We start from the raw sequence: 11,760 nt of genomic DNA on the forward strand, positions 1-11,760 counted from the left end.
TTTATTTATTTTTTATTTTTTATTTTTAGTAAAGATTCGGTCACAAGCAACAATATTGAATTGCAATTTTCGAAAGAAAAAAAAATTTGATTTGATGTCAACAACAAGAAACAGAAATAGACAAAGCAGGGATTCAAATCCGGAAAATCGAAGCAAAGATTCAAATCTAGAAATTAAGGTAAAGATTCAAATCTGGAAATTAAAGCAAAGAATCAAATCTGGAAATTAAAGCAGTGATTCAAATTTGAAAATTAAAGCAAAGGTTTGTAAAATCAATTAAAGAATTCTTAGATTTGAATTCTTGAATCAAGTACAATAATAATCAATTGTGAAAATCACATATTTGAATTCAAGCACATGGAATTAACAAGAATGAAGAAGGAATCGCATTCAACTTGTCTAACAAATGCAGCTACAAGTCTTTTTAAAACCTCTCCATGAAACCCTAAACCTACTAAGGCCTACATCAATTAAAAGACATGGGCTAAACATCTTCAAGCCCAAAACATCCTAAACTATACTTCTATGCCAAATAAAAGAAGTCCACTTAATGAAATAAATAGGCTCAAAAGCCTACAACTATAGAAACATAAAAATAGGTCCACACGCCTATACTTAATGAAATAAAGAGTCTGCACTAAACCACTAGGCTATTCCGCCCCCATCTGTCGCTTGTATCACATGGATTAAAGCTGGTTCTTCTTCTTTCAAGCCCATCTTGAATGTTGGGGTCTTGGTTGATAAATTTGCAAACTCGGCCCAAGTGAATTGCATCAATCCTTGTATTGATTCCTTGATTTTCTTCGCTCTTGACCTTGTGATTGGTCCATCTGGAACTTGCAAGGGATCTTTAAGATTCGGTCTACCATGGTGCCCATCAGTCCATAAATGGACTTTTGCAACTTACACACCATATCCACTTGCTTATTAGCTATGGACCCATCAAGTTGCATCATATAGATGTCCTCGTCAAGTTTCACATTTAAAAGGGCTGACTTGATGTCCATTTTCCAAATCTCATAGTCAAAATCAGCGGTAATGGCCAATAGTATATGGATAGATTTAAGCATGGCAACATGCAAAAAAGTTTCCTCATCTTGCTTTGAAGGTTTTAGTCTTCACATCCATCCCTCTCTTTCTCTTGTAAACCCATTTACAACTAATAGGTTTAATGCGTTTAGGCGCCTTTACAAGAGGCGAGACATTGTTGGAATTAATATATAGATTCCAACTTACATTTCATAACTTTCTGCATCCACATCATTCACCGCTTCATTGTAGGTACTTGGATCATATTCAAAATAATTTAAAGATTGATATATATATATATATATATCAGGTAGCACTTGAACGGATAAAATTCTCTAAAATAATTTAAGTTAAAAATGTTCTTATTCTTTCTTTTAGCTAATATTTCTCATTTGAAAGGCATGCAATTTCAACACAGGGGCTCACTAGGAGAGCTCACCAGCTTGAAAAGTTTCACCCAGTTCTCTTGCTCTTCCTTTGGCAAGGAGGGTGATGGCAAGAAAGAGTAAAACCTCTATAAGAAAGAGCAGCACACTTGGAACCCCTATTTCTATTTAAGGATGACTCTGGCTCTGGGCTCTTCATTATGTTTGGTTTGATACCTATATATAAAGAGAGTGTAACGACCCACCCCCCAATGACACAATATTGTCCGCTTTTGACTCCTCCAAACCAGACTTCCTAGGAGGTCACCCATCTTGGTACTACTCTCGCAGAAGCACGCTTAACTACGGAGTTCTGATAGGTTCATTGCCATCACGGTTTTAAAACACGTTGTGTCATGAAGGGTGTGTTTATATAAGCACATCCCCATTCTTAGGCGATGTGGGACATCATAGAGAGATCCCGATAATGATCTACAGTAATTACCCTAATCAAATGGTTAGCAATTTAAGTAATTAAATAAAGTGAGAGATTTTTAGATCTTTTTTTAAAAAAAATTATGGAATTCGATCCAAGGAGTTTTTATTTTTTTAGATTTTAAGGGAAGGAATATTTTCAAACTTTTTGGGGGTACTATGGGAGATTTTTCAACCTTTTTTGGGAAGGATTCGGGTTTTCTAGCATTTTTTGGGTCATGCCCCTCCAGTAGGTTCCTAAGATGTTCTTCGAGAAGCTAGCTAAGAATTGTTTAATTTTGGTCTCTTATTATAGGAAATTAAAACATCTTCTTTGTTAGCATGGAATTTTATTGTTGGTAATTTTTTGAGAATAAAATACACTTTATCCCTACCTCTGCGAAGTATTATTACTTTCGCACTTTTACCTCTAAAATTTAAAAAGTAACACTAGAACTCATCAAACTACTTGAATGTGACACTTAGTATCATCAATTAATTTTTTTTCCTTTTTTTGGACGGAACTTACTACACGTGGGTCCTACCTGACATTTTCGCCTCAAAATTTTTCAGGGTAAAGTGTATTTCTCCTAAACTTTGTAGGGGGTGCTAATGCCAACTCATCTTTACACCTAAAAAAAAAAAAAAAATTGAAGGTTGGGAAGCCTCTCCACTTCTCCACCTAGAGGTGGCTAAACCACCCCCGCCGACCTCACTTGGGATTGGGGGTCCAATCACCACCACCTTCAATTTTTACATTTTTGTTTTAGTTTTTTACTTTCTTTTTATTTTTTAACTAGCTCATAACCCGTGTTATGCGTAGGGGTGTGCACGGGGCGGGGCAGGGTGGATTTTCTCCCTTTTTGTCCCCGCCCTGCACCCCTGCGAGTCCCTAAAATCGCACCCACGAACCGCACAAAAATGAAAAAATCCGTGCGGTACAGGGTGATGCGGGGTGGGACGGATTTAATACCTAGATCTATAAACATGCCAGATTTTCTCAGAAACCAAACAAAGTATAGAAATATCACAAACAAATCAACGATTTTCGCAGCAACCAAACACTAAACTAAACCAAACCAAATAAAAACGAACAATTTTTTTGAAAAACACTCACCTTAATCACTATCATGTCCACCCCTAAGCTTTGCAGCTCACTGGAATGCCCAAGTCTGTGGGAGGATCTGATCTGAAGACTGAAGAGTCATGGGAAGTGGGTATAGGAGTGATAAATCTGAAGAGTGAGAGATGAGACCAAGGGAAAACGAAGAAGATGAAGCAGCGCTACATTAGAAAAAAGTGAGAAGAGAAAACGAAGGGAAACGACGCTAGGTTAGATTCGTTAGAAACAAAGAGGAGAAATGATTCAAAGTAACCTAGGTTTTCTTGTTTTTTATTTTGTTTTAACGCACGGGGCGGGTCCTTGGGGTTTTTTAAAACCTCAACCCGCCTCGCCCCGCAAAATTTTAACATAAAATGAACCGCACCAATGAATTATAAGGCAAAACCTAGGGCGATTCGGGGCGGGTTTTTGCCCACCCTGAGCTTATGCGCGAGATTCTTCATTATAGTTTAATTTCAGAATTTAAACACATCATCATCATACTTTTTATTATTAATCCATAAAAAGTAAAACTTTTTAAAATATTTGTTCACATAGGTCTAAGTTGGAACTCGATTTTTATATATATATGATATGATAGTTAAAGGAAGAGAGAGAGGTAGAAATTTTTAGTGAGAATTTAATGACAATAAAATTTGAAGTTTCTATTATTTTTCTATTTAATACAAGATAATTAATTAGGCAGATTAAATACACCGTTTATTTCACTTGAAATATATGGATCAGTTCAGTTTTACTTCAATGATTGATTTTATAATTAAATGATCGGTTTAATGTTTAAAAAATATGGGTTCACGCCACGTGTCATAATTCTAGGCTAACTCTAAGTTGGAACTCGGCTTATATATATATGATATGATATGATATGATAGTTAAAGGAAGAGAGAGAGGTAGAAAGTAGTGAAAATTTAATGACAATAAAATTTGACGTTTCGATTATTTTTCAATTTAATATAAAAGAGTTAATTAGGCAGATTAAATACACTATTTATTTCACTTGAAATACATAGACCGGTTGAGTTTTACTTATATGACCGATTTTCTACTTAAATGACCGGTTCAATGTTTAAAAAATATAGGTTTACATCACGTGTCATAATTTTAGGCTAACTCTAAATTGGAACTTGGCTTATATATATATATATATATATGATTGGTGGGAAAAATACACTTTCCCCCCACCCTAAAAAAAAACTGCCGCCACTTTTTTCATTTACGCCACCAAACTACCAAAATTAACATTTAAATACGTCAAAATCTCATTGTTTGTCAAAAAAGTCACTCTGTCAATATCAAACGTGAAAATGGAATGAAAAGTCATTTATGTCTTTTTTTTTTTGAAAATACTTCACTTTTTGTTAAAAACCAAAAATTAAAAATTAAAAAAAAATTAAAAAAAAAAAATCCTTAAGGCTAGAGAAACCACCCCAAATGAGAAAGTGGGGGTAGCTAAACCACCCTAATGGTTTGTGGGAGTGGCCAAAAATTTAAAAGTGGGGATGGCTAAACCACCTCGTATTTTATGGGGGTAATTGTTCAATTCAATTTAATTTACACTCAAACTAAAATTCCAAAGTCTTTGTATGCAACAACAGGTCTAATCTTGCTTTTCTTTGGTTTACTTTTGATTCTACTGTTAATAAAGAAGAATAATATTTTTATAATTAATTAACATGAAATTTGATGAGTTGAAGCCAAGTCATCAATAAGTATTCACCGAGTACAAGCGAAGCCAACCTTTGCTTGCCTCTTTGATTTTATTTATAATAAAGATATATCTTTATTCCAAGTCTTGTAACTCTTGTGTAATGTGTATGGTACATTTTGGTCACGTTAGGATGATCATTTTTTGGGTTAAAATTGCCTCAAAATTCTAAACTATTGGAATCGATAGAAGGGAGATAACTATAGATCCAGTGTTTTTCATTGCCCGGCCATATACCTTTTATTAATTTCATCAATACATTTTTCAGCTGGGACGCATCAGCTACACCTATTATCTTTATCTCCCTCTCCCTCTCGGTTGTTTGCTTTGATTAGGACGTGTGAGAGACACAAGAGAGCGAGTGTGTGAGATATCTTCATAGAGATGAAGCAGAACTGCCGTCACTACAGTTGGTATTTTTTGGGCTAAATATAATCTTTTGGTATCGGTCGTGTCTAATTAAACGATTTATTTATAAATATAAATTTTTTAATTTGAGAATTTCGGTTACATGATAGAGCTAGCTGCCGTTCAATGATAAACTAGACCTTTGAATATTTTCCCAAGCCTAACAATTTTAATTAGAACAGCATGTACGTAAGTGCATGTACAGATTATCTGGACCGTCGACATTTCGTAGGCGACCAAATTAGTCCTCCACTGGAATGTTTTGTTTCCGTATTTTCTGGGCTAATAAATATAATCTCTTGGTCGTGACGTGTACAAGTGTTGAAATATTCTTCCCTATTCACCCTTTCTTGGCGGTCTAATTGCGATATAATTAATGAAAACTACAAGCCAAGGAAAATTGTTACATAAATTCAATACAGTGCAATATAGCGCGAATGACGGCCGTTGATTGAGCCCGTCCCATATGGAAGAAGAATTTGAACATCACCATCATGTATCTGGCATTCAGTACTGGACTGTTTATCTAAAAGTTGGAAAATGAGGCGAACTAATTGTTTGGACCGTCACACTGTTGTGGGATAGTTCTGAAATAAAAAAAATCTAATTTCTAAATTTATTCTATACGCTCTTTTGAATTGGTTCGACTAAGCTTTCAAATCAATATGATGGCTCAGATTGTGCCCGTCCCATATTCAACAAGAATTGAACAACACCATCATGTAGCCTTCCTTCTCTGGACTTTATGTCTACAAGTTGGACTGTATCTCGATGCATGTTTTGAATATATTAATTCAAGCGTCAACTCACAATGGTTTGTATGTATAAATTGATGCTTTTCCATATATCCCAATATAATTAATATTGCTTTGAATATATCCAGCTTTTGTTGCAATGGTTGATTTACTTCAACACTGAAAATTCGCAAAAGAGCACAAGAGTAAGATTGAATAGCTATATGCTCTGCCTCTTAATGGGATCTTCCATTGCCAAACATATATGTTATTAATTAAAACTAATAAAACAAATAAAAATGAAAGCAAATAAATCTTTCACTAACTTCCAATACACAGCCTTTGCCTTCCAAATGCCTTTTTTTTTTTTTTATCAAACTCTATGTTGCATAGATAAAACACAGAGGCGGGGGGATATTATGTAAAGAGGATAGAACTCTCACAGGTATTAAAGTATTGATTAAATGATTAAATTTACCTTTTCTTATCAGCTTAAACTTTTGGGACAAGTGGTGATTTAACAACAGGCATAACATCCTTCAAGTGTGCATGTACATGGCTGATAGGAAGCTACATATGCGTTCAACATGTAAACTTTTTCCTTGTTTGTCGATTCTACACATTTTTCAGTCCATATCTGCAAAACAATACTGTTAGTTAATAGACTTTTATACAACTAACATATAATTAGGATAATGTCACAGTAAAAATGAGCTTTTTATTTAATTTTTTTTTTTTTTTTTTTTTACAAATATCGATCCACTAGCTGATTTTCACTAAGATACCATCAAATTGTATGAAAGTCGGTATAACACTCTACTAAATAGCATTAATAGACTTTTTAACCTAAGATTGTTTCCTTTTTCTTTTTGGCAAGATATTAACTTCTTTCAGGGGTCTTTGACTCAAGTCTCACTCTCGCACATACCCACGATTCTTCTGTTAATTATATTTGCGTGGAGTTTGCTTCGAGCAATCCAACATACCCACACCCCCTTTCATACTGATTAAATAAACAGAAAATTCATTTTGTCTGCATGCAAGGTGCTTAAAGAGGAGGAGGAGCTAACTTTACGTGCCACCCCAGCCAGGAGCTAAACTTGTCCTGCAACCAGAGAAATGGCCTACCGTGGAAAATGTGTATTCCTTGCACTGCTGACTGTTTGTTGCCTGTTATTATCCAAACTTGAAGCAACGCCAAACTCCGAGGCCGAGGCTGAGGCTCTCCTCAGATGGAAAGAGACCCTTGAAAACCAAACATCTCTCCGGTCGTGGACATGGCCGGTACCGTTGAAGATCAACAAAAATGTCACAACAGGCCCATGCACGTGGTTCGGAATTGCTTGCAACATGGCCGGAAGTGTCACAGAAATAAACCTACCAAACGCCCAATTAAGAGGTAATCTTAGCAGCTTAGATTTCTCTTCCTTGCCAAACCTCATTAGCCTCAATCTCAATCACAGCATTATCACTGGTCCAATCCCATCCCAAATTGGTACACTCTCAAGACTGACCCACCTTAATCTCTCCATGAATTTTCTTTCTGGTAACCTTCCCCTTTCCCTCACGAACCTAACTAACCTTTCCTTGCTCTACCTAGGAAATAACTTGATAAGTGGAGAGCTAGACCCGCGTCTATTCACTAACTGGACAAGGCTTGAATACCTTGAGCTCCAAAACAACAATTTCACCGGAGTCCTGCCTCCAGAAATAGGCCTATTGACAAATTTGAAAGAGCTAGCTTTGATGGACAATCGTTTCAGTGGTTCAATTCCATTTGAAATAGGAAATTTGAAAAACTTGGATGTTTTGGCTTTAAGTGGAAACCATCTAACAGGTCCTATTCCTCCATCTCTTGGTAACCTTAGCAAATTAACTATATTGTTTTTACAGCAGAATAACCTGTCGGGCCCCTTCCCTCAGTTATCTGGTTCAGTACCTGAAGGATTAGCAAATCTCTCGTCCCTAAAGATACTCAACCTTGGTGACAACAAATTCTCTGGTCACTTGCCACCTCTCTGTCTAGGATCACGTCTTCAGACTTTCACCGCATCCTCTAACAACTTCTCAGGTCCCATACCGAAAGGCTTAAGAAACTGCGAAAGCCTCGTCCGCCTTTCAATAAAAAAGAACCAGCTCACAGGAACGTTAGACCAGGACTTGGGAGTATATCCAAATCTCGGCTACCTTGACTTGAGCTACAACAACTTGAACGGGGTGCTCTCATATAACTGGGTAGGGTGTAGACAGTTGACATCCTTAAAACTCGCAGGCAATAAAATCACTGGTGAAATACCCAGTGAGTTTGGCGAATTGGATCAACTAGGGTGGCTGGACCTCTCTTCTAACCAAATTGTCGGTGAAATACCGAAGCAGTTGGGAAGATTATCGAATCTGATCTAGCTGCAACTGAGAGACAACCATCTTTCAGGTCAGGTGCCACCTGAAATTGGTGGGCTTTCCCATCTGGAGGAGCTAGACTTCTCTGCCAATGGGCTGAGCGGACAAATCCCAGAACAATTTGGGGACTGCTCAAAGCTGCGCAATTTGTACTTGAGCAAGAATTACTTCAATATGTCTATCCCAAGTAAGATTGGCAATCTAGCCATGCTGGGCTCACTAGATCTTAGTCAAAATGTACTCACTGGTGAAATACCTTTTCAGCTTGGGAATTTGATAATGTTAGAACACCTGAATCTCTCTCACAACAACCTCTCAGGTGCCATTCCCTCTTCGTTCAGGCAGATGACTGGCTTAACCACCATCGACTTATCATACAATGAACTGGAAGGTCCACTTCCTGATAATGAACTCTTTCGCCGTGCTCCTCTGAGTGCATTCAGTAAGAACAAAGATTTATGTGGAAAAGTACAAGGTTTGCGGCTCTGCAATGTTACATCACCGGAGAATGGTACATCACCGGAGAATGGTGCTCAAAGCAAAGAGCGCAAAGTTTTTGTCATTGTTGGAACTTTGTCTGTAACATTGCTAGCATTTGCTTTTGTATTTTGGCGTTTTACTCTCTCCCGTAGAACAAAACTGAGAAGCAATGCGGAAGAAGGTAAACCATCAAATAATGGAAATCTATTCTCAATTGAATTTTGATGGGAAGATTGTATATGAAGATATCATCGATGCCACCAATGGCTTCAACGACAACTATTATATTGGGGTGGGTGGAAGTGGAAGAGTTTACAAAGCTGAGATGCCAACAGGACATGCACTAGCAATAAAGATAATCCAGTGCCTGGAAGGTGAAGAGATAGACAAGATCAAGACTTCCCAGAATGAGATTCGAGTATTAACAGAAATACGACATAGGAACATTGTTAAATTTTATGGATTCTGTTCCCAAGGGCCACACAAGTTCCTAGTTTATGACTACATTGAGCGGGGAAGCTTGGCTAGCATCCTAAGCAATGACAAAGAAGCCCAAGAACTGGGTTGGAGCAAACGGGTGGACATTGTCAGGGGCATAGCAAATGCTTTATCTTACATGCATCATGACTGCTCACCACCAATCATTCATCGGGACATATCGAGCAAAAATGTGCTTCTGAACAGTGAGTTAGAGGCGTGCATCTCTGATTTCGGCACAGCAAGGATTATGAAGACGGATTCTAGCAATTGGACACTCGTTGCAGGCACATATGGTTATATAGCCCCTGGTACGCTTTTCGTGCACTATCTTTTTTTTCTTTTTATACTTTGTTAAAAAGTGAACGTTTCAGCAATTCAAATCAGTATAAAGATAGAAAATGATGGCAGCCAACTGCTGTTCTTTGAACTCTCTCCAATCATTGAAATTAACCACAACAAATTAGATTCTGTATATAACCCCTTAGGTTAGAAAAGTTGGGGAATCCAATTAGACTTGTAAATTGGTAAGTGTCATATATAAAGTGATCATGTTTTGAATGCTCTTCTCATTTGTCACTGTGGAAGAGCTAGCATACACAATGAGGGCTACTGAAAAATGTGATGTTTACAGCTTTGGTGTTTTGGCTCTTGAAGTGATAATGGGAGAACATCCAAAGGAGCTTCTTTCCTCCCTGAGCATCGGTGAGAAAAGCATTGAGGTAATGGAAGTGCTAGATCTGCGTCCCCCACCTCCTGCTGTTCTTTTTGAGAAACAAGTGGCTTCTGTAGTGAAGCAAGCACTTTCCTGCTTAAGCATAAGACCAAATTCCAGGCCCACCATGCAATGGGTGTCTCAGGCAATCATGGAAGCTTAATGATGCAGATTGGTTTACAAGCAGAACAGTCAGAGAAAAAAATTCATATCTTGTGATTTCGACATCAGATGGAGACAAACTTTGTCTCTTTGGAGAACTTATTCAAAGGGCCACAAATTTGTATTTCATAAAAATTTCATAATTCCAACATTTACTAGGTGAAAGTTGTCAGTCGGTATTCTGTTTACCACATGGTGTTTTATTTTGTTTTTGTTTTTTTTTTTTTATTATTATTATTATTATTACTATTTTTGTAGGGTTTCGACTTTAGGCTTTATATAAACCTAATAATGACTGCATTTATTTTTTTAACAGTTTTCTTTCAAGAAATACTTCAGTGAGAGTTTTTCCTTGGTTTTCCTGTAATTCTGAATTTTCTAGGATTATAGAAGTGTTGTGATTCTTGTGATTGCTGTTTTTGCGATCCACTATTAAATCCAACTCCTTATTTCTCATGGTACATAATCTATTCCATTTGGCTTTATGGCTCCTAGGGTTGATTATCATTCCCGACGACAACCCATGGTAGTCATGGGTCTCTCTTGCGAATCCTCAACATCGAAGTCCATTCTTAAGCAATCAATACTGTCGCCGCATCGCTTGTTCCTTACTTGTTAGTGCAGCACTGCATCACCTACGGATGTAGTTCTACGGGGACTCTTAAGGGTCAAGTACAATCACTACTCAACCATAGCACATGTAGAGGATGATAACAGTCATGCAATCTTAAAACAATGTGCTAGATGAACCAATAAAGGGTCATACCTGGCACCACTTTGGCCTTCTTAACTTTTGTTTTTGCTTTCCTTGGCGCGAGTGCATGAACTTGCGCTTGAGCTAATGGTTTTTGGCCTTAATGATAGCTGCCTTTCTACAGCGCTTCCTAAGGACAATCCCTTACTAGGTGGCTTGTCTGGCCAAAACGATAACATGTTCCAGCTACAGCTCTACACTCCCCAGTATGCAGCTTGCCACACCTAGAACATATTGGACTTGTAAGGTAATCCTTGTCCGACTTCAGACTGTTGTTGGAAGTGATCCTCCTTTACAGTTGTAAGCTTTGGAGTGACTGATACATCGTCAAATATTTTGTGACATTGCGGAGCTCTCCCTCTGCAATGGCAGGGACATTCACCAGCCTGAAGAAATCCTTGATTTCGAAGAGTGCCACTCTTTCCTTGATTTGTGGGTGGAGACCTTGAAATCTCTGCACCTTCCTTTTCTCATAAGGAATTAAAGACACAGCAAACCTTGAAAGCTCTATGTATTTGGCAGCATAATGTTTTATTGTCATGTTGCCCTGGACCAAATCCTCAAACTCCCAAGCTCGAAACCGTCGTTGAGCCTAATGGAAAAACCGAACATCGAACTCCTCAAACATGGTCCAAGTGATCACAGCCTCCCCTCCCAACGCTAGAGCCAACAACTACTTCTTTGACTTCCACCATCTTAATGCCTCACCAGTAAGCTTAAGTCCAGCATACATCACTTTCTGCTCATCAGTGCAAACTATTGCTTCCAATAGCTCCTGAAGATCAGTAATCTAGGATTCTGCCACCATGGGCCCCCGACTCCCATTGAATGATGGATAGCAGTGCTCACAAAAATCCTTGAAAGAACAGGCCAATTGCTCAACCTGTTCCACCAGTGGTGGAATCTGAGTTATTTTTTGGACAAAATGTCGAGT

At 37.8% G+C, this 11,760-nt stretch overlaps 1 protein-coding gene across 1 annotated transcript; it reads left to right on the forward strand.

Annotated features, from left to right (window-relative positions):
* The first annotated feature begins 6,957 nt into the window (after positions 1-6,957).
* LOC133868125 (MDIS1-interacting receptor like kinase 2-like) lies at positions 6,958-10,178 on the forward strand. Its single transcript, XM_062304945.1, has 4 exons — positions 6,958-8,137; positions 8,270-8,817; positions 8,900-9,506; positions 9,784-10,178. The coding sequence occupies exons 1-4, from the start codon at positions 6,958-6,960 to the stop codon at positions 10,071-10,073; spliced, it is 2,625 nt and encodes an 874-aa protein (XP_062160929.1). The 3' UTR covers positions 10,074-10,178.
* The last annotated feature ends 1,582 nt before the right edge of the window (positions 10,179-11,760 follow it).

Source organism: Alnus glutinosa, chromosome 5 (assembly GCF_958979055.1).
Source record: "Alnus glutinosa chromosome 5, dhAlnGlut1.1, whole genome shotgun sequence".
Lineage (NCBI taxonomy): Eukaryota > Viridiplantae > Streptophyta > Magnoliopsida > Fagales > Betulaceae > Alnus > Alnus glutinosa.

Excerpts from the sequence above, each read along its gene's own strand:
- LOC133868125 (XM_062304945.1), top strand. The coding sequence starts at position 6,958 with ATGGCCTACCGTGGAAAATGTGTATTCCTTGCACTGCTGACTGTTTGT. Across the intron at positions 8,818-8,899 it reads TCATTGTTGGAACTTTGTCT|GTAAACCATCAAATAATGGA; the intron begins GTAACATTGCTA and ends ATGCGGAAGAAG. Across the intron at positions 9,507-9,783 it reads ATATGGTTATATAGCCCCTG|AGCTAGCATACACAATGAGG; the intron begins GTACGCTTTTCG and ends TCACTGTGGAAG.